The 24,183-nt window shown below is 39.8% G+C and overlaps 1 protein-coding gene across 1 annotated transcript in view; it reads right to left on the bottom strand.

The window, feature by feature from the left end:
• The window catches only part of LOC115900758 (cytochrome P450 4Z1-like), a 48,124-nt gene that overhangs the window by 3,801 nt on the left and 20,140 nt on the right, over window positions 1-24,183 (bottom strand). Inside the window, 1 exon segment of the mRNA XM_030942364.1 lies at window positions 18,190-18,337. Coding sequence (XP_030798224.1) covers window positions 18,190-18,337 — 148 coding nt within the window.

The raw sequence follows: 24,183 nt of genomic DNA, 5'->3' as shown, positions 1-24,183 counted from the left end.
TAGCTTGATGGGGATGGCATTGAATCTATAAATTATCTTGGGCAGTATGGCCATTTTCATGATATTGATTCTTCCTATCCATGAGCATGGAATGTTCTTCCATTTGTTTGTGTCCTCTTTTATTTCATTAGCAGTGGTTTGTAGTTCTCCTTGAAAAGGTCCTTTACATCCCTTGTAAGTTGGATTCCTAGGTATTTCATTCTCTTTGTAGCAATTGTGAATGGGAGTTCATTCATGATTTGGCTCTCTGTTATTGGTGTATAGGAAAGCTTGCAATTTTTGCACATTGATTTTGTACCCTGAGACTTTGGTGAAGTTGTTTATCAGCTTAAGGAGATTTTGGTCTGATACCATGGGGTTTTCTAAATATACAATCATGTCATCTGCAAACAGGGACAGTTTGACTTCCTCTTTTCCTAATTGAATACCTTTTATTTCTTTCTCTTGCCTGATTGCTCTGGCCAGAACTTCTAGCACTATGTTGAATAGAAGCGGTGAGAGAGGGCATCCTTGTCTTGTACTAGTTTTCAAAGGAAATGCTTCCAGTTTTTGCCCATCAGTATGATATTGACTGTGGGTTTGTCATAAACAGTTTTATTATTCTGAGATACGTTCCATCACTACCTAGTTTATTGAGAGTTTTTTTTTTGTTTTTTTTTTTTTTTTTTTTTTTTAGCATGAAGGGCTGTTGAATTTTGTTGAAGGCCTTTTCTACATCTATTGAGATAATCTTGTGGTTTTTATCATTGGTTCTGTTTATGTGATGGATTATATTTATTGATTTGTGTATGTTGAACCAGCCTTGCATCCTAGGGATGAAGCCAACTTGATTGTGGTGGATAAACTTTTTGATGTGCTGCTGGATTCGGTTTGCCAGTATTTTATTGAGGATTTTTGCATCGATGTTCGTCAGGGATATTGGTCTAAAATTCTCTCTTTTGTTGTTGTGTCTCTGCCAGGCATGGGTATCAGGATGATGCTGGCGTCATAAAATGAGTTAGAGAGGATTCCCTCTTTTTCTATTGATTGGAATAGTTTCAGAAGGAATGGCACCAGCTCCTGTTTGTACCTCTGGTAGAATTTGGCTGTGAATCCATCTGGTCCTGGACTTTTTTTGGTTGGTAGGCTATTAATTATTGCCTCAACTTCAGAGCCTGTTATTGGTCTATTCAGAGATTCAAGTTCTTTCTGGTTTATTCTTGGGAGGGTGTATGTGTCCAGGAATTTATCAATTTCTTCTGGATTTACTAGTTTATTGGCATAGAGGTGTTTATAATATTCTTATGGTAGTTTGTATTTCTGTGGGATTGGTGGTGATATCCCCTTTATCATTTCTTATTGCATCTATTTGATTCTTCTCTCTTTTCTTCTTTATTAGTCTTGCTAGTGGTCTATCAATTTTGTTGATCTTTTAAAGAAAAACCAGCTCCTGGATTCATTGATTTATTGAAGGTTTTTTTTGTGTCTCTGTCTCCTTCAATTCTGCTCTGATCTTAGTTATTTCTTGCCTTCTGCTAGCTTTTGAATTTGTTTGCTCTTGCCTCTCTAGCTCTTTTAATTGTGATGTTAGGGTGTTGATTTTAGATCTTTCCTGCTTTCTGTTGTGGGCATTTAGTGCTATAAGTTTCCCTCTACACACTGCTTTAAATGTGCCCCAGAGATTCTGGTAGGTTGTGTCTTTGTTCTCATTGGTTTGGTTTCAAAGAACATCATTATTTCTGCCTTCATTTTGCTACTTACCCTGTAGTCATTCAGGAGCAGGTTGTTCAGTTTCCATGTAGTTGTGCAGTTTTGAGTGAGTTTCTTAATCCTGAGTTCTAACTTGATTTCGCTGTGGTCTGATAGACAGTTTGTTGCAATTTCCAATTTTTTACATTTGCTGAGGAGCGCTTTACTTCCAATTATGTGGTCAATTTTAGAACAAGTGTGATGTGGTGCTGAGAAGAATGTATATTCTGTTGATTTAGGGTGGAGAGTTTTGTATATGTCTATTAGGTCTGCTAGGTGCAGAACTGAGTTCAATTCCTGGATATCATTGTTAACCTTCTGTCTCGTTGATTTGATATTGACAGTGGGGTGCTAAAGTCTCCCATTATTATTGTGTGGGAGTCTAAGTCTCTTTGTAGGTCTCTAAGGATTTGCTTTATGAATCTGGGTGCACCTGTATTGGGTGCATATATATTTAGGATAGTTAGCTCTTCCTGTTGAATTGATCCCCTTACCATTATGTAATGGCCTTCTTTGTCTCTATTGATCTTTGTTGGTTTAAAGTCTGTTTTATCAGAGACTAGGATTGCAACTCCTGCCTTTTTTTGTTTTCCATTTGCTTGGTAGATCTTCCTTCATCCCTTTATTTTGGGCCTATGTATGTTTCTGGATGTGAGATAGGTCTCTTCAATACAGTACACTGATGGGTCTTGACTCTATCCAATTTGCCAGTCTGTGTCTTAATTGGGACATTTAGCCCATTTACATTTAAGGTTAATATTGTTATGTATGAATTTGATCCTGTGATTATGATGTTAGCTGGTAATTTTGCCCATTAATTGATGCAGTTTCTTCCTAGCATTGATGGTCTTTACAATCTGGCATGTTTTTGCAGTGGCTGGTACCAGTTGTTCCTTTCCATGTTCAGTGCTTCCTTCAGGAGCTCTTGTAAGGCAGGCCTAGTGGTGACAAAATCTCTCAGCATTTGCTTGTCTGTAAAGGATTTTATTTCTCCTTCACTTATGAAGCTTACTTTGGCTGGATGCGAAATTCTGGGTTGAAAATTCTTTTCTTTAAGAATATTGAATATTGGCCCCCACTCTCTTCTGGTTTGTTAGGGTTTCTGCTGAGAGATCCACTGTTAGTCTGATGGGCTTCCCTTTGTGGGTAACCTGACCTTTCTCTCTGGCTGCCCTTAAGATTTTTTCCTTCATTTCAACCATGGTGAATCTGACAGTTACGTGTCTTGGGGTTGCTCTTCTTGAGGAATATCTTTGTGTTGTTCTCTGTATTTCCTGAATTTCAATGTTGGCCTGCCTTGCTAGGTTGGGGAAGTTCTCCTGGATACTATCCTGCAGTGTTTTCCAGTTTGGTTCCATTCTCCCCATCACTTTCAGGTACACCAATCACATGTAGATTTGGTCTTTTCACATAGTCCCATATTTCTTAGAGGCTTTGTTCATTTCTTTTTACTCTTTTTCCTCTAAACTTGTCTTCTCACTTTATTTCATTAATTTGATCTTCAATCACTGATACCCTTTCTTCCACTTGATCGAGTCAGCTATTGAAGCTTGTGCATGCATCATGAAGTTCTTGTACCATGGTTTTCAGCTCCATCAGGTCATTTAAAATCTTCTCTACACTGTTTATTCTACTTAGTCATTCGTCTAACCTTTTTTCAAGGTTTTTAGCTTCCTTATGATGGATTAGAACATGCTTCTTTAGCTCTGAGAAGTTTGTTATTACCGACCTTCTGGAGCCTACTTCTGTCAACTTGTCAAAGTCATTCTCTGTCCAGCTTTGTTCCATTGCTGGTGAGGAGCTGTGATCCTTTGGAGGAGAAGAGGCGCTCTGGCTTTTAGAATTTTCAGCTTTTCTGCTCTGGTTTCTCCCCATCTTTGTGGTTTTATCTACCTTTGGTCTTTGATGTTGGTGACCTACAGATGGGGTTTCTGTGGATGTCCTTTTTGCTGATGTTGATGCTATTCCTTTCTGTTTGTTAGTTTTCCTTCTAACAGTCAGGTCCCTCAGCTGCAGGTCTGCTGGAGTTTGCTGGAGGTACACTGCAGACCCTGTTTGCCTGGGTATCACTAGCAGAGGCTGCAGAATAGCAAATACTGCAGAACAGCAAATATTTCTGCCTAATCCTTCCTCTGGAAACTTTGTCCCAGAGGGACACCTACCTGTATGAGGTATCTGTCGGCCCCTACTGGGAGGTGTCTCCCAGTTAGGCTAAATGGGGGTCAGGGACCCACTTGTGGAGGCAGTCTGTCTGTTCTCAGAGTTCAAACTCTGTGCTGGGAGAACCACTGCTCTCTTCAGAGCTGTCAGACAGGGATGTTTAAGTCTGCAGAAGTTTCTGCTGCCTTTTGTTCAACTATGCCCTGCCCACAGAGTTGGAGTATATGGAAGCAGCAGGCCTTCCTGAGCTGCGGTGTGCTCCACCCAGTTTGAGCTTCCTGGCCACTTTGTTTACCAACTCAAGCCACAGCGATGGCAGATATCCCTCCCCTGCCAGGCTGCTGCTTCGCAGGATGATTTCAGACTGCTGCGCTAGCAGTGAGCAAGGCTCCGTGGGTGTGGGACCACTGAGCCAGGCATGGGATAGAATCTCCTGGTCTGCCAGTTGCTAAGACTGTTGGAAAAGTGCAATATTTGGGCAGGAGTGTCCTGTTTTTCCAGGTACAGTCTGTCACGGCTTCCCTTGGCTAGGAAAGGGAAATCCTCTGACCCCTTGTGCTTCCTGGGTGAGGCAACGCCCCAACCTGCTTTGGCTAGCTGTCTGTGGGCTGCACCCACTGTCCAACCAGACCCAATGAGATGAATGAGGTATGTCAGTTGGAAATACAGAAATCACCCATCTTCTGTGTCAGTCACATTGGGAGCTGCAGACCAGAGCTGTTCCTATTCAGCCATCTTGGAATGGAATAAGCCAGTCTAATTTTTGGAATGTGCAGGGTTTGAACATCCCAATCCTGCTGAGTGAATGCTTTACTTCACAACTTTCTTCTCTCCTGAAACCTTCTTGACTCATTTATTAGTTTTTGTAGCTTCTTCTTCTTCTTTGGAACCTCTAGGATTTTAAAATGAACTTTATTTTTAGAACAGTTTTATTTATTTATTTACATTTTTTTGAGACAGGGTCTCACTCTGTTGCCCAGGCTGGAGTGTAGTGGAGCAATCATGGCTCACTGCAGCCTTGACTTCCTGGGCGCAAGCAATCCTCCCACCTCAGCTTCCTGAGTAGCTGGGGCTACAGGCGTGTGCCACCATATCCAGCTAATTTTTTTGCAGAGACCGGGTTTTACCATGTTGCCCAGGCTGGTCTTCAACTTCTAGGCTCAAGCAATCCACCTGCCTTAGCATCCCAAAGTGCTGGGATTACAAGTGTGAGCCATGGTGCCTGGCCATGAACAGTTTTAGATACATAGAAAAATTGAGAGGATAATACAGAGTTCTTGTGCACCCTCCATCCAGTTTCCCCTGTTATTGATGTCTTATATCAATATGGTACATTTGTTACAATTTATGAACCAGTATTGATACTTTATTCACTAAAGTGTGTAGTTTTTCAGATTTCCTTAGCTTTTACTTAATGTCATTTTCTGCTCTAAGATTCCATTCAGGGTATCATGTTACATTTAGTTGTCTTCTAATCTCCTTAGGCTCCTCTTGGCTGTGGCAGTTTCTCAGACTTCCCTTGTTTTTGATGACTTTGACAGTTTTGAGTGGTGCTGGTCAGGTATTTCGTAGAATGCCCACTATTGCAATTTGATGTTTTTTTTCTCATTAGACTAGGGTTATGGGTTATTGGGAGGATGACTACAGAGATATCAGGCATACTTACCATCAGTGTGACTTATGGTTGTTAATGTTCACCTTGATTGCCTTGATGAGGTATTCTTTTTCAGGTTTCTCCACTGTAAAGTTACTCTGCTTCTGTCTTTTCTTTTTCTTGTTTTTCTTTTTAGATGGAGTCTTGCTCTGTCCCCAGGCTTGAGTGCAGCGGCGTGATCTCAGTTCACTGCAACCTCTGCATCTCGGGTTCAAATGATTCTCCCTCCTCCATCTCCTGAGTAGTTGGGACTATAGGAGTGCGCCACAATGCCTGGCTCATTTTTGTATTTTTAGTAGAGATGGGGTTTCACCATGTTGGTCAGGATGGTCTTGATCTCTTGACCTCGTGATCGGCCCACCTCAGCCACCAAAAGTGCTGGGATTACAGGTGTGAACCACTGCTCCCAGCCCCCTCTTTTCATATTGTATTGTTTGCGAGGAAGTCACAATGCACAAGCCACACCTAAAGTGGGGGAGTTATACTTCTTTCCTTGAGGGCAGAGTTTCTACACAAATTATTTGGAATTCTTCTGCATGGGGGAATCTGTTCCTTTCCCTCCATTTATTAATATATTCGATCATTTATTTATATCCATATGGATTAATGGATATTTACTTTATACTCTGGGTTATAGTCCAGTACTGCCTTATTTATTATATTCAAATTGTTCTGACTTTGGTTATTGGGAAATATTTGGTTGACTCTTGCTTCTTTGATCTGCATCCATCAGTGTGGTGAGTTTTGTCTGTTTTGTTTTGCTTTTAAGCCATTACTTTCTGGCACTACAAAATACTCCAGGTTCATTCTGTATATTTCCTGACCCAGTCTTGGATCAGCCTTTTCTCCAGGGAGACTTGCTTTCTTTTATTGGAGAAGGGTATTAGAAACCAAGATCTGAGTGTTAGGTGTGGTCATTGCTGCTGGGGTGTACTTTCTTTTAACCTGTCTTAGCTAACAGAGCAAAGAAACATAAATGTGTACACTAACCTGAGCATATATACATATCCATAAATACCTCTATATGTAAAAGTATCTGTGTCTCTATTAAACACAAGTTCATACTGATGTTTCCACTTCTAATCCATGATTACATGGATCAATCTATAGCTTCCTCCCCCTGCTTGTCTATAAATTACCACTCTAACAGTGAGAAATCTGGCACCTACCATTTGCCATCCACTTATTTAATTGTTTAATTTCAATGTATATGTGTAGCCATATCAGATTTGTTAAGCCATGCCCCATGAAAAAATGCTTTACCAACTAGTGTACAGTGGTATGTGCAACTTTAGTCTTACAGACTCCACTCATTTCCAAAGGTAGTTAGGTCAGCTCTTTCTCCCCCACCTCCTTCAGTGAGGTTGGTTCATACCCTTATGATTAAAAAAAAATGTTTAATTCTGGGCCGGGTGCGGTGGCTCACGCCTGTAATCCCAGCACTTTGGGAAGCCAAGGCGGGCAGATCATGAGGTCAGGAGATCGAGACCATCCTGGCAAACACGGTGAAACCCCGTCTCTACTAAAAATACAAAAAAATTAGCCACGCGTGGTGGCAGGCGCCTGTAGTCCCAGCTACTCGGGAGGCTGAGGCAGGAGAATCGCTTGAACTGGGGAGGTGGAGCTTGCAGTGAGCCGAGATCACGCCACTGCACTCCAGACTGGGTGAGAGAGCGAGACTTCGTCTCAAAAAAAAAAAAAAAAGAAAAAAGAAAAAAAATGTTTACTTCTGGTAAAAACTACATAACAAAAAATTTACCATCTTAACTTTTTTTTTTTTTTTTTTAAGACAGAGTTTCACTCTTGTCTCCAGACTGGAGTGCAGTGGTGTGATCTCGGCTCACTGCAACCTCCACCTCCCAGGTTCATGCAATTCTCCTGCCTCAGCCTCTCGAGTAGCTGGGACTACAGGTGCCTGCCACCATACCTGGCTAATTTTTTTTGTATTTTTAGTAGAGACGGGGTTTCACCATGTTGGCTAGGATGGTCTCAATCTCCTGACCTGGTGATCTGCCCACCTTGGCCTCCCAAAGTGCTGGGATTACAGGTGTGAGCCATCGCGCCCGGCCCATCTTAACTATTTTTAAGTGCACAAGTCAGTAGTGTTAAACGAATTTCCATTGTTGAGTGACAGATCTCCAGAACTTTTTCACTTTGCAAAACTGAAACTCTATTCCCATTAACCACTCCTCATTTCCTTCTTCCCTAGGCTGCTGACAACCACCTTTCTACTTTGTTTCTATGAATTTTGGTTACTTTAGGTATTTCATATAAGTGAAATTATACTGTATTTGTCTTTTTGTGACTGGCTTATTTCACTTAGCATAATGCCCTCAAGATTCATCCATGTTGCAGCATGTAACAGGATTTCCTTCATTTTAAAGACTGAATAATGTTCCCTTGGATGCATATACCACATTTTGTTTATTCATGCATCTGTCAATGGATATTTGGGTTACTTCCACCTCTTAGATATTGTGAATGATGCTTCCATGAACATGGGTGTGCAAATAGCTTTTTGAGATCATGCTTTCAATTCTTTTGCTTATTTGTTTATTTTAGAGGCAGGGTCTTGCTTTGTCACCTAGGCTGGAGTGCTGTGGCACCATCATACCTCACTGTAACATCCAACTCTTGAGCTCAAGTGGTCCCCCTAGCTCAGCTTCCTGAGTAGCGGGAACTACAGGCACTTACCACTATGCTCAGCTAAATCTTTTTCCTTTCTTTCTTTCTTTTTTTTTTTGTGGAGATAGGGTCTTGCTATGTTGCCCAGGCGGGGTTTGAATTCCTGGCCTCAAGCAATCCTCCCTTCTGCTTTCCAAAGTGGTGGGATTACAGATGTGAGCCACCATGCCCCACCAATTCTTTTGGACATATACATGAAAATGGGATTGCTAGATGATAATGGCAGAGCTATTTTTAATTTTTTGAGGAACTGCCATACTGTTTTCTATAGTGGCTGCAGCATTTTACATTCCCACCAACAGGGCACAAGGGTTTCAGTTTCTCCACATCCTTGCCAGCACTTGTTATTCTGTTTTGTTTGTTTGTTTGGTTTTGTTTTTTGAAATGGAGTCTCTGTCACCCAGGCTGGAGTGCAGTGGCACGATCTTGGGTCACTGCAACCTCCACCTCCTGGGTTCAAGCAATTCTCCTGCCTCAGCCTCCTGAGCAGCTGGGATTACAGGCACATGCTACCATGACTGGCTAATTTTTGTATTTTTGTAGAGATGGAGTTTCACCGTGTTGGCCAGGCTGGTCTTGAAATCCTGACCTCAGGTGATCTGCCCACCTTGGCTTCCCAAAGTGCTGGGATTACAAGTGTGAGCCACCGCACGTGGCCTACGTTCTTTTTTTTTTTTTTTTTTCTTTTTCTTAAATAGTAGCCATTCTAATGGGTGTGAGATATTTTTAGAATTTTTAAATGCATGTTTTCAATGTGAAAAAGACAGAGCTGCATTTTTCTTCTTTATATCTGTATCAGACTGTTCTTGCATTGCTGTAAAGAAATACCTGAAACTGGGCAATTTATAAGAAAAGAGAAATTGGCTCTTGATTCTGCAGGCTGTAAAAGGCTGGCACCAGCATCTGCTTGGCTTCTAGGGAGGTCTCAGGAAACTTACAATTATGACAGAAGGCAAACGGCAAGCAGGCACATCACATAGTGAAAGCAGGAGCAAGAAAGAGAGAGTCAGGTGTGGGGAGACACTACACACTTTTAAAAGACCAGATCTCGCTATCTTGAGAGCAGCACCAAGTAGATGGTGCTAAACCATTCATGAGAAATCCACCCCTGTGATCCAGTCACCTCCCATTAGGCCCCACTTCCATCACAGGATATTACAATTCAACATAAGATTTGGGTGAGGACAAATATCCTAACTATGTAAGTATCATGTATCTTTTATTACTTTTTATTGCCTTTTTTGCAATAGCTAGAACTTCCAATGCAACACTGAATATTAAAAGAAGTGATGAAAGAAGATATCTTATTCCCAATCTTAGGGAAAAAGCATCCAGTCTACCTCATTAAGTAGAATGCCAGCTGTGGGTCTATTAGAATGCATGACCTGTATAAGGTTAAGGAAATTCTTTTTTTTTTTTTTTTTTTTTTTGAGACGGAGTCTCGCTCTGTCGCCCAACTGGAGTGCAGTGGCCGGATCTCAGCTCACTGCAAGCTCTGCCTCCTGGGGTCACGCCATTCTCCTGTCTCAGCCTCCCGAGTAGCTGGGACTACAGGCGCCCGCCACCTCGCCCGGCTAGTTTTTTGTACTTTTTAGTAGAGACGGGGTTTCACCGTGTTAGCCAGGATGGTCTCTATCTCCTGACCTCGTGATCCGCCCGCCTCGGCCTCCCAAAGTGCTGGGATTACAGGCTTGAGCCACCGCGCCCGGCCGGAAATTCTTTTTTTATTATTAGTTGCCTGAGAGTTTTTAAGAGTATTACATGTTAAATTTTGCCAAATGCTTTTCTGCATCTACTGACATAAACGTATGGTTTTTCTTTTTTTCAATACTCAATGATTTTTTAAGTGCTAAATCTAGCTTGCTTCTTGGATGAACCCCACTTGGTCATGATGTATTACCCCTTTTATATATTATTGAAACTTATTTGATAATATTGTGGATAAGAATTTTATGTCTGTGTTCCCGAACAAAATTGGTCTGTAGTTATTTTTCTTTATAGCATATTTTTCTTGTTTTGATATTAGAGTAATACTGGCCTCATAAAATGAGTAAGTTGAGTTCTCTGCTTCTATTTTCTTAAAGAGTTTGAAAGGATTGGTATTATTTCTTTCTTAAATATTTGATAGAATTTACCAGTAAAGCCATTGGAACCTGGTGTTTGCTCTGTGGGAGATTTTAAGTTATGAATTTTTTTTTTTTTTAGTAGACAAAGAGCTATTCAAATATTTTATTTCTTCTGATGCAGAATGATAATTTTTATTGTTGAATTTATTGGCGTACGGTTGTTTGTAACACTTTCTTATTATTCTTTTTTTTTGAGGCAGGGTCTCATTCTGTCACCCAGGCTGGAGTGCAGTGGCATGATCTCAGCTTACTACAGCCTCTACTACCTGGACTCAAGCCATCCTCCCACTTCAGCCTCCCAACTAGCTGGGATCACATGCAGCACCATGCCTGGTTAATTTTTGTATTTTTTGTAGAGATGGTGTTTCGCCGTGTTGCCCAGGCTGGGTTTGAAATCCTGAGCTCAAGCAATCCTCCCGCTTCAGCCTTCCAAAGTCCTCAAGCAATCCTCCCGCTTCAGCCTTCCAAAGTCCTCAAGCAATCCTCCCGCTTCAGCCTTCCAAAGTCCTCAAGCAATCCTCCCGCTTCAGCCTTCCAAAGTCCTCAAGCAATCCTCCCGCTTCAGCCTTCCAAAGTCCTCAAGCAATCCTCCCGCTTCAGCCTTCCAAAGTCCTCAAGCAATCCTCCCGCTTCAGCCTTCCAAAGTCCTCAAGCAATCCTCCCGCTTCAGCCTTCCAAAGTCCTCAAGCAATCCTCCCGCTTCAGCCTTCCAAAGTCCTCAAGCAATCCTCCCGCTTCAGCCTTCCAAAGTCCTCAAGCAATCCTCCCGCTTCAGCCTTCCAAAGTCCTCAAGCAATCCTCCCGCTTCAGCCTTCCAAAGTCCTGGGTTACGTTGCCTTATTATTCTTTTAACATCTATAAGATCTATAGTGATATTCTCTGTTTAATTCCTGATACTGGTAGTTTGTGCCCTTGCTCATTTTTTTCTTGACAAGTCTAGCTAGAGATTTAACAATTTTATTGATCTTTGCAAAGAGTCAGTTTTTGGTTTCATTGTTTTTCTCCATTATTTGTCACCAATTTCATTGATTTCTGCTAATGTCTTTATTATTTCTTTCTTTCTATTGGCTTTGGGTTTAATTGGCCCCTTTTCCCCTTCTAAGTTTCTAAGATGACAGCTTGGATCTTTGATTTTTCGACCTTTCTTCTTTTTTGTGTATAAGCCTATAAGGCTTTAAGGCATTGCTTTAACTGCCTCTTACAATTTTTCGTGTTTTGTGTTTTCATTTTTATTCTGTTCAAAATATTTTCTACATTTTTAATGCTTTCTTCTTTGACCCACGTTGTTTAGAAGTGAGTTTTTAAAATTTCCAAATATTTTAAGCTTTTCCAGATATCTTGTTTTTGTTGCTTTTTAATTTCTTTATGGACTTCTCAGATAACATTTAAAAATTTCAACCCTTTGAAATCTGTGTTTTTTAAAGATCAGCATATTTTGATCAGTGTTCCATGTGCATTTGAAAAGAATGTATATTCTACAGTTGTGCCTCATGTTCTATAAATGTCAATTAGACTAAGGTGACTGGTAGTGTTATTCAGATATTCAGTATTCTTCCTATATATTTTTAGTTGTATATCAGATTCTAAAAGACATGTGCTAAATTCTCCATCTATGATTTTGAATTTGCGTATTGATTTCCTTATTTCTGAAAGTTTTGCTGCATGTAATTTGAAGCTCTGTTATGAAGCACGTAATCTACCTGATGCATTGATCCTCTGTTATCATGAAGTGTTCCTCCTTGTCTCTGACAATATTCTTTATCAGTAGTTAATTTTGTCTGATAATAGTATAGCTACTCCATATTTATTTTGCTTACTGTTTGCATGACATATCTTTCTCTATTGTTTTTATTTTAAAGCTATTTGTGTCTTTCTATTGGAAGTTCATGTCTTGAGCATAATACATAGGCAGTCAGTCCCTGCTTTTTAAAAAATCCAGTTCATCAGTCGCTTTGATTGGAGTGGTTAGTCTAGTAATCTTTAATGTAATTATTGATGTGCTTGAATTCAGGTCTGCCATTTTGCTATTTTTTTCTGTTCGTCTCATCTGGTTATTATGTATTTCCCTATTTCTCCTTTCATGCCATCATTTGTATTAATCAAGTGTTCTTCAGTAAGTCATTTTAATGTGTCAGCTGATTTATTAGTTCTCTCTTTGCATTACTTTTTAGTGGTTGCTTTACGGATTACAATATGCAGTTTAACTGGTTTTAAACCTTCTCTAAGTTTATGTTAAATTATGTCAGGTAAAATATAGCAACCTTGCAGCAGTATATTTCCATTTCCCCTTTTTCATATCCTTACTATTATGTATGATATTTGTATATTTTATATTATATATAATATAAAATATATTATATATAAATATACATAACATATGTATATAAGTATTATATATTATATATAAACATACATACAATAAGCCCAACAATACAGTTTGATTATTTTTTCTTTAAACAGTCATATATTGTTTAATTAAATTAAGAAAATAAGAGTTAAAAGAATCTTATTAAAAATAACGTTCTATGTATATGTATATATACATACACACATGTTTATATGCGTGTATGTATGCATCCAATGGTCTTTCTTTCTTCCTGTGGGTCCACTTTTATTTGGTGTCAAATTAAAGAAGCTTGTTAGTGTATGCGTTTATTTCTGGGCTCTCTATTTTGTTCCATTGGTCTACGTGTCTATTTTTGTACCAGTACCATGCTGTTTTGGCTACTGTAGCCTTGTCGTACAGTGCGTGTTTGTTACCTGGGTATATTGTGTGACGCTCAGGTTTGGGGTATGATAGAACCTGTCACCCAGGTAGTGAACACAGTAGCCAATAGGTAGTTTTTAAGTCCTTGTCCCACTCTCTCTATCCCCTCTAATAGTCCCTAGTGTCTATTTCTAATTTTTATGTCCATGTATACTCAATACTTAGCTCCCACTTACAAGAGAGAACATGTTGTATTTGGTTTTCTGTTTATGTGCTAGTTAGCTTAGAATAATGGCCTCCAGCTACATCCATGTTGCTGCAAAGGATATGATTTTGTTCTTTTTTTGTGGCTGGATAGTATTCCATTGGGTATATGTACCACGTTTTCTTTGTCCAATCCACCATTGATGGGTGTCTGCATTGGTGCCATGCTTGTGCTACTGTGATTAGCACGGTGATGGGCGTTGTGTGCATGTGTCCTTTTCGTAGAGCGATTTATTTTCCTATGGGTATACACCCAGTAACAGGATTGCTGGGTCCAATGGTAGTTCAGCTCTTAGTTCTTTGAGAAATCTCCAAACTGCTCTCCACAGTGGCTGAACTAATTGACATTTCTACCAACAGTGTATAAGCGTCCCTTTTTCTCCACAACCTCACCAACATCTGTTATTTTTTGACTTTTTAACAAAAGCCATTCTGACTGGTGTGAGATGGTATCTTATTGTGGTTTTGATTTGCATTTCTCTGATGATCAGTGATATTGGGCTTTTTTTTATGTGCTTGTTGGCCACATGTATGTCTTCTTTTCTAAAGAAGACATACAAGTCCGCTTTTTCAAAGAGTTCTTTGCTTTTTGCTTGTTGATTTGTTTAAACTCCTTATAGATTCTGGATATTAGATTTCTGTTGGATGCATGGTTTGCAAATATTTTCTCCCATTCTGTAGGTTGTCTGTTTACTCTCTCGATAGTTTCTCTTGCTGTGCAGAAGCTCTTTAGTTTGCTTAGGTCCTACTTATCAATTTTTGTTTTTGTCACAATTGCTTTTGGGGACTTAACCATAAATTCTTCACCAGGGCTGAAATGGAGAAGGTGATTTCCTAGGGTTTCTTCTAGAATTGTTGCAGTTTGAAGTCTTACATTTAAGTCTTTAATCCATCTTGAGTTAATTTTTGTATAAGGGGTCCAGTTTCATTTTTCAACATATAGATAGGGGTCCAGTTTCATTCTTCAGCATATGGATACCAGTTATCCCAGCACTATTTAATGGATACAGAGTCTTTCTCCCCATTGCTTACTTTCTCAAGCTTGTTGAAGATCAGAAAGTTGCAGGTGTATGGTTTTATTTCTGGGCTCTCTATTCTGTTCCACTTGTATATGTGTTTATTTTGTACCAGTACCATACTATTTTGGCTACTATAGCCTTGTAGTGTAGTTTGAAGTGGGTAATGTGATGCCTCTGGCTTTGTTCTTTTTGCTTAGTATTGCTTTGACTATTCAGGCTCTCTCTTTTTTTTTTTTTTTCCTAGTTCTGTGGAAAAAGGATATTGCTGGCTTGATAGGAATAGCACTGAATCTGTAGATTGCTTTGGGAAGTATGGTCATTTGAACAATTTTGATTCTACCAATTCATGAGCATGAAATATTTTCCCATTTGTTTGTGTTATCTCTGATTTCTTTCAGCATCATTTCATAGTTCTCCTTGTACAGACCTTTCACCTAGTTGGTTAGATATATTCCTAGGTATTTTATTCTTTTTGTAGCTATTGTATAGGGATCGTGTTCTTGACTTGGCTCTCAGCTTGGATGTATTGGTATATAGAAATGCTACTGATTTTTGCACATGGATTTGGTATCCCAAAACTTTACTGAAGTCATTTATCAGTTCCAGGGGCCTTTTGGCAGAGTCTTCAGGGCTTTTTAGGTATAGAATCATATCATCCATGAAGAGAGATAGTTTGACCTCTTTTCCTATTTTGATACCTTTTATTTATTTCTATTGCCTGATTGTTCTGGCTAGGACTTTCAGTGCTATGTTGAATAAGAGTGGTGAGAGTGGGCATCCTTGTCTTGTTCCGGTTCTCAAGGGGAATGCTTCTCGCTTTTGCCTGTTCAGTATGATGTTGGCTGTGGGTTTGTCACAGATGACTTTTGTTAATTTGAGGCATGTTTCTTCAATGTCTAGTTTGTTGAGGGTTTTTTTTTTTTTATCATGAAGCGATGTTAAATTTTGTCAAAAGTGTTTTCTGCATCTACTGAGACGATTATATGGTTTTTGTTTTTAATTCTGTTTATGTGGTGACTCACACGTAATGAATATCACTGACAATGTTTTGTGTTTATTTCATCTGTTTTATCTAATACTAATATAATTACCCTGCTTTCATTAGCATTTTTCTGGCATATATTTACCATTTTTTACTTTCAATAATTTCATGGTCTTATGTTTTAGTCATGTCTGTAATTTTAAAAAATCCAATCTGACAACCTCTGCATCTTAACTTGTGAGTTCTTCTATCCATTGATTATCTTCGACTCATTAATTATTGATGTATTTGCATATGTTTCTACCATTTTACTTTGTGCTTCCTTTTCTATGCTCCTTTTTTCCCTTCTTTTTGGGAGTATGTATTGCTCTCTTTTTTTTTTTTTGGCTCTTTATATCCTATTTTTTCTTATTCTGTATTTTCCTCTACAGATTTCAAATTTATACATTTTATTTCTATTCTTTAGTTACTATGTTTGAAAATTTTATTTTTCATGCTTGATAAAGTTTAAAGTTATTTGGTATTTTAACCACACCCCCACGCCCCCCATCCCGCAACCTCAAAAGATGCATGGATTTTAGCATAGTTTAATTCCAGTCACTCACTCCTGGATGAATAATGATTCCACTTGGCTCCCTTTTGATGCTTCTTGGCTCTCTAAACGATTCTGTGTTTTCCACTGCAGATATATGGGAATTTCTGTATCTCTATTATAGCACACACCAGCATGGGAGATTAGGTTATCCCGCTCAGCTGAAACATTCTGCAGCTATTTTACTACATGTTGAGCAAGAGTTCCCTACAGGCGTGGTATCCTTTAAACATTCCAAATGGGAATTCATATATGAGGCTTTTCTGTATTCAGAATTCCTCTTAAGTGTCTAGGCTTTCTAATACACTGTCATCAATTTATCCATTTCCTACAGGGTATTATGAGAGACTGTGGGACTCAGAAGGCGGCAGATATTTTTTTATCATGGGGAAAGATAACTGAGAATAAAGCTATCATGCAGATATTTGCAGAGATAAAAGTAATGCAGATATTGAGTGGAGCCTTGATCAAACTATGCTTGAAAACCACCATACCACTAGTTACACGAGCCAATAATTTCCCTTTGCAGTGGAAGTCGGCTTGAGTTTTTTCAGCTGATTTGTGGGTTTCACCAGATCCAGCAAGGAAATCAGAATGACTGTTTATGGATGTTAAAACCAGTCAGAAGTATCCAAAGTTACATAATTTGTCAAAAAACCATATAGAGATATATTTTGTACTATATCCTTTCATTCTTCCTTTGGTAGGAAAATTTCTCCTTAATTCTTATATGAAATGACTTAAAATTAGCAAACTGTTTTTGCAAACACACCGCAGGAGACCAGAGATGATGTATAAGTAGCCTAAAACTGAGTCAGCCAGGGTGGAGCCAGCTCTTCCGCCAACATCCATCAGAAACTCAGCAGAATTGTCTGAAGTCCAGAAAGTTACCTGCAGCAACCGCAAAAGCCACAAGATCAGGAAAGTGAAAGGAACATGAAACAGAAAGGACCCGAATGGGAAAAATTAAAAGGCATGCTGATTCTGACATTTTCAACATGTAGCTTATGTATGGGTCAGGGGACTTTAAGGCTCTGTGGATTATAGGGCTTAGGTGATCTAGAATAGAAGTAGAGAAAATAATTTTCTTGTGTTGGAAGGCAGCAATAAATCATCGTTTTATTGATATTGAAAAAACCCAGAGCTTATTGACAGGATTTAGGTATTATTGAAATGCAAGGTTAAGGAAAAAGGTAGTAAAGTTGACTCTGAGTTGTCTTGTTTGAACAACTAGGTGGGTGGAATATTATGTGTATAGATACAATATTATGTAGGTAATTAATATTACAATAAATACTATGTGAAAAATAACACTGAATTAAAAAGAGGAAACTTCTTTAGATACTAGATGATTGCAAAGATCCCTGTGATAGCAAAGATCTGTCTGGAGAGATCCCAGGGAAAGCTTAAGTTGTTGCTTTAGTGTAGTAAAGAGCACAGACTCTAGAGTCCCACGACTTGGGTTCAAGTCCTAGTTCCACCATTTACCTGAGATGAAGTTTCACTGTTTTGTTCCTGTTTGTCTAAAATGTGCATAACACTAGTATTTCCACAGCAGAACTGGGGGGCAGGGGGATGGGTGGATAAAATGAGTTAATCCATGCAAAACATATGGAACAATGCTCAGCCCCTAGTAAGTACTAAATAGTTTTTTGTTTTTCTTATTACAATAGTAAAGCTGATTTTGTAGGAAACAAATATTTAATTGCTATTGGGCAACTATGGTGGCAGAGTAGAAATTAAATATTGCTACATTTAGTTAGACTACTACAAATGCCCAATCAAATCCAGTATTTGAAAGACGGTTAAAATGGAGGAAGGTGTAGAAACACACCTCAACATAGGTCAAAGATAAATTCTGGCTCATTCCTTTATATCTCTAATGTCACCTTTCAATCCATCTTACATCCCACCAATGTGTTACTCTTTCTAAAAAATAACTATAATCATGCCACCCACAGCTTAGACGTCTTAAATCTGTCTGCTACTTGATTGAGAGAGGTTGAACACAAAGGTTGGCCTTCAGAAAACTCTATGATCTGCTATATCATGGTTCCAGGTATACTCCCACAATTTCCCTCTGTGAATCCTGGAGTCTGGTGGATTACAACAATTGCTCCAGTGACATGCCCTGCTGGTGTGTGTGAGGGAAGGGAGAAGGCAGGCTGCCTGCTGCTTTGTGTTTGCTGTTCTCTCTGCCCTCAATGATGATATAAATCTAGTCCTTTAAGGTTCAGCGTTAAAGCCATGATGCTTCACGAAGGCCCCTCACCCACTCCTCAGTCCATATGGCAGGATTCTGTACCTTTGCACCTTGATAATCCTGTGCCTGTTTGGACAGTCCTGAGAGCTCTCTCCTCTTTCTCCTTCTCTGAGAAATAAGAATGGCCCTAGGTTCTACAGAGTCTAAGGATAAATAACTGTTAAAGACGTGAGTGTGTTAAGACATTTCAATTCAGCACACCTGCATTATTAAAAAAAAAAAGAGAGAGATCCCTCCGGTGATCCACATTCACACCATGGACTCCTACAATACTAGCTATGGAAGAGCCCAGTAACCTTTGCAGGCCCTGAGACTAGCATAAGGAGCTGCCTGGAGATTGCATGAAGACAATACTCCAGAGAGAGAGCTCACACTGGGTCCCACAAACCCCTGAGTCCTCGGCAGCTGCAGTTTGGCATCATTTGGAGAGCACAGCTCCCATCAGACTGTGTTTTGCCTTGGGGTTCAACAGCCTCTACATCTCCACATCCTGAAGCCCCAGTGACATTCCCCACCACAGCTGCTGCTGCTGCTGCTGGGGCCAAGGTGGGCGTCACTGCCAGTGACCCTATCACCCCCAACAGAGGGATGGGCACACATTTTCATGCACCCTGAGGACAAATTCCACTGTCTGTAACTGTAGCTGCAAGGGCCAAGGTGCTAGCAAAGCATGAGCCACCCCCACCCCACAAAAGCCTTTTGCTTATGGCTGCTCCAAATGAAAGCAGACCCTCCCTTGTGGTGAGCCTAGATCATGCCATTGCTCTCCAGCCTGGGCAACAAGAGCGAAACTCCGTCTCCCCCCAAAAATAATAATAATAAAAAAAAGGCAGCGCCAGCCCCTCCCTCTCCAGTAGCAGGACCATAGCACAGCTGCTGCCATCCTCATCCGAGCATTCTTCTAGAAGCCTGGGGATCACCGTGTCCCTGCCTACCATAGCTAGCACTTGCATACACTACTGGGGGATCTGAGGGCAGATCTGCTCAGGCTGGCTCCACTCCTCCCAGTACCTGAGTATGCTGTCTAGGGCCCTAGAGACTGCTCTGCCCAGTCCATCATTGGCACCTGAGCACTTCTCCTGGGGTCTGAGGTTGGGCTCACTCAATCTGCTGCTACTACCACAGCTGGTACGCACCCACATGTGTCAACTGTGGGCTGGGGACTGGCCTGCTCAGCCCATCACAGCCACCACCAATACCAGCGTGGACTGCTTAGTATCCAGCAGGTTGTTCCACATGCCTGATGCCCAGGGGCTCAAGAACTCACCCACCCACCTGGCCCACTACTGCCATTTCCAGAACCCAGGCAAGCCACCTGGAAAGAATTGGCCTGCCTGGAGCAGCTGACACTGGTGCTAGTATACATCACCCTGGTGCCCAAGAACAGGCATGCTCAGCCCACTGTAGCCACTGCTGGGACCCGAAGACTGGCCCATGTATCCCAGTCCCCAGCAAAACTTCACCACAGCTTCTACTAACAACTGCATCCCAAGCCACTGAGTAAATCACAGACAAACATGATGTTGTTTATAGTTGAAGAAATCATACAGCGATTACACTACTCCACACACCCAGAATCAAAGTCAAAGCATCCTACCCAATGAACACTATCCATACATTTTCAGGAAAAGTCCTCCCCTATGAAAGCAAATTCAAAAAACTGGAAGAAGCAACTGTTACACAAGATGCACAATACCCATGTGAGAACACAGGAAACAAGAAAAGCAAGGAAATACGACACCTCCAAAGGAGCACAATAATTTCCCAGCAACAGATCCCAATCAAAAAGAAATTTACAAAATCCTGGAAAAGGAATTCAAAATATTGACACTAAAGAAGCACGGGGAGGCTGGGCATGGTGCCTCATGCCTGTAATACCAGCACTTTTGGAGGCAGAGGCAGGAGGATCACCTGAGGTCAGGAGTTCGAGGCCAGCCTGGCCAACCTGGTGAAACCCTGACTGTACTAAAAATAAAAAAAATCAGCTGGGTATGGTGGCATGTGCCTGTAATCCCAGCTACTCAAATGTCTGAGGTAGGAGAATTGCTTGAACCCAGGAGGCAGAGAATGCAGTGAGCCAAGATTGCACCATTGCACTCCAGCATGGGCAACAAGAGCAAAACTCTGTCAAAAAAACAAAAAACAAAAAACAAACAAACAAACAAAAAAAAACAAAAAAAGAAGCAGCAGCAGCAGCAGCAGCATGGTGAGATACAAGAGAATGCTGAAAAACACTACAAAGAAGTCAGACAAGAAATTCAGGATATGAGTGAGAAATCCACCAAAGAGACAGATATAATAAAAACAATGACTCACACCTGTAACCTCAGCACTTTGAGAGGCTGAGGCAGGAAGATTACTTGAGGCCAGGAGTTCAAGACCAGCTTGGAAAACATTGTGAGATCCTATCTCTATTAAAAAATAATTAGCCAGGCATGGTGGCACATGCCTGTAATCCCAGCTACTTGGAAGGCTGAAACAGGAAGATTGCTTGAGTCTGGGAGTTTGAGGCTGCAGTGAGCTATGATCATGCCACTACACTCCAGCCTGGGTAACAGAGTGAGGCACTCTCTCTTAAAAAAAAAAAAAAAAAAAAAAAAAAAAAAAAAAAAAAAGAACCAAACAGAGATTCTTGAACTGAGAAATTCATTGAATGAAATACAAAATACATTTGAAAACTTCAACAATTAGACTAGATCAAGCAGAAGAAAGAATCTCCGACCTTGATGACAGGTCTTTTGAAATAACCCAGTTAGACAATTAAAAAAAAAAAAGAATTAAAAAAGAATGAGTAGAGCCTATGTGACATATAAAACACCATAAAATGATCAAATATTCAAATTTTCGGTGTCCCAGAAGGTGAAGAGGAAACAAAAGGGTTAGAAAACCCATTTAATAAAGTAATAGTTGTCAACTTCATAAGTCTAGCAAGAGATTTACATGTCCACATACTGGAGGCTTGAAAATCCCCAAATAGATACTATTCAAAAGGTCTTCTCTATAGCATATTACAGTCAAACTGTCAAAAGTCAAAGACGAAGAGAAAATGCTAAAAACAGCAAGAGAACAGTGTCTAGTCACTAGTCACTTATAAAGAAACCTCCATTAGGCTAATAGTAGATTTCTCAGCAGAAACCTTGCAGGCCAGGAGAGAATGCGATGATACATTTGAAGTGCTGAAAGACAGCAATGGTTAGTAGTTATCCTTCATAAACAAGCAAAAGCTCTGGGAATTCATCACCACTGGACTTAACCTATGAGAAACGCTTAAGGGAGTCCTACGCCCAGAAGTAGAAGAATGATAACTGCCATAATGCAAATACTTGAAAATATAAAGACCACTGGTAGAAATAACACACAAAAAAGACAGAGGAAAAGCTCAAATGTTACCACTACAGAATACAACCTAACTACAATGATAAATGACGGGAGAAAGAAAAGAACAGAGGATATACAAAACAACAGGAATCAATTAATAAAATGACAGGAATATGGCATCACATATCAGTAATAACCTTGAATGTAACTGAATTAAAATTTCCACTTAAAAGGTATACACTAACTGAATGGATTAAAAAACATGACCCAACTGTATACTGTATACAAGAAGCTCATCTCACCTGTAAAGACACATATAGACTGAAAGTAAAGGAATGGAAAAACATTCCATGCAAATAGAAACCAAAAATGAGTAGGAGGAGCTATGTTTATTTCAGAGGAAAGGTAAAAAATAATAAAAAAAGACATAGAAAGTTATTATATAATGATAAAGGGATCAGTTTACCAAGAGGCTATAACAATCTAAACATGTATGCATCCAGCATTGGAGGACCCAGATACGTAAAACAAATATTGTTAGATCTAAAGAGATACATTTTAGTACAATAACAGTTGGAGACTTCAGCACCCCATTCTCAGCTTTAGATGAGTTATCTAGAAAAATTTCTTTATAAATTTATTAATTTATAAGGAAACATTGGATTTAAATTGCACATTGGATGAAATGTACCTCCCAGACATTTATAGAATATTTTGTCCAATAGGTGCAGAATACATATTTTTCTTATCAGCACATGGAATATTTTCTAGGATAGACTATATGTTAGGACACAAAACAAGTCTGAACACATTTTAAAAAAATTAAAATCATATGAATTCTCTTCTGAGATCACAAAGGACTAAAATTAGAAATCAATAATAAGAGGAGCTTTAGAAACTTTACAAATACATGTAAATTAAGCAACATTCTCCTGAATAACAATTGGGTCAAGAAAGAAATTAAAGAGTAAATAAAAAAATTTCTTGAAACAAATGAAAGTTGAAACACAACATACTAGAACCTATGACATACAGTAAAAGCAGTGCTAAGATGGAAATTATAGTAATAAGCACCTACAGCAAAAATGTAGAAAGATTTCAAATAAGCAATCTAATAAGGCACCTCTAGGAACTAGAAAAACAAGAACAAACTAAACCCCAAATTAGAAGGAAAGAAATAATAGGCCGGGCGCGGTGGCTCAAGCCTGTAATCCCAGCACTTTGGGAGGCCGAGACGGGTGGATCACAAGGTCAGGAGATCGAGACCATCCTGGCTAACACGGTGAAACCTCATCTCTACTAAAAATACAAAAAACTAGCCGGGCGAGGTGGCGGGCGCCTGTAGTCCCAGCTACTTGGGAGGCTGAGGCAGGAGAATGGCGTGAACCCGGGAGGCGGAGCTTGCAGTGAGCGGAGATCGCGCCATTGCACTCCAGCCTGGGCGACAGAGCAAGACTCCGCCTCAAAAAAAAAAAAAAAAAAAAAAAAAAAAAGAAATAATAAAGATCAGAGCAGAACTAAATGAAATAGAGGTTAAAAGAACAATGCAAGGATCAATAAAATGAAGGTTGGTTTTTGAAATGATATTGTAAAATCAAAAAACCACTGCTAGACTAACCAAGAGAAAAAGAAGATCCAAATAAAATCAGAAATGAAAAAGAAGACATTCAACTGATACCACAGAAATACAAAAGGTCACTAGAGACTATTATGAACAACTATACACTAACAAACTAGAAAACCTCGAAGAAATGGATAAATTCCTGGAAACATTCAACTTACCTAGATTGAACTGAGAAGAAATAGAAAATCTGAACAGACCAATGTGAGTAGTGAGACTGAATCAGTAACAAAAAGTCTTCCAACAAAGAAAATTCCAGAACTGGATGGTTGTTCTTAAAAGCATTATTTATACAGTAGTCCCCACTTATCTGTGAGGAATACGTTCCAGAACCCCCAGTGGATGCCTGAAACCATGGATAGTGCTGAACCTTCTCTCTATATATTTTTTCATATACATAAATACTTATGATAAAGTTTAATTTATAAATTAGGCACAGTAAGAGACTAATAACAATAATAAAATAGAACAATTTATAACAACACACCAGCATAGACACTCTTTGTGCTTTGAGGCCATTATTATTATTATTATTATTATTATTATTATTATTATTTTTGAGACAGAGTCTCGCTCTGTCGCCCAGGCTGGAGTGCAGTGGCCGGATCTCAACTCACTGCAAGTTCCGCCTCCCGGGTTTACGCCATTCTCCTGCCTCAGCCTCCCGAGTAGCTGGAACGACAGGCGCCCGCCACCTCGCCCGGTTAGTTTTTTTGTATTTTTTTAGCAGAGACGCGGTTTCACCATGTTAGCCAGGATGGCCTCGGTTTCCTGACCTCGTGATCCGCCCCTCTTGGCCTCCCAAAGTGCTGGGATTACAGGCTTGAGCCACCGCGCCCGGCCTTGAGGCCGTTATTAAGTAAAGTAAGAGTTACTTGAACACAAGCACTGTGATACCATGTCAACTGATTTGATAACCAAGACCAACCGTGACCAACTGGTAGGTAGCATATACACTGTGGATACGCTGGACAAAGAAATGCTTCACATCTTGGATGGGGCAGAGTGAGATGGCAGGAGATTTCATCATGCTACCCAGAATGGCATCAATTTAAAACTTATAA

This window comes from Rhinopithecus roxellana, chromosome 12, assembly GCF_007565055.1.
Source record: "Rhinopithecus roxellana isolate Shanxi Qingling chromosome 12, ASM756505v1, whole genome shotgun sequence".
NCBI classification, from domain to species: Eukaryota; Metazoa; Chordata; class Mammalia; order Primates; family Cercopithecidae; genus Rhinopithecus; species Rhinopithecus roxellana.
This window is presented reverse-complemented; position numbering and strand designations above follow the sequence as displayed.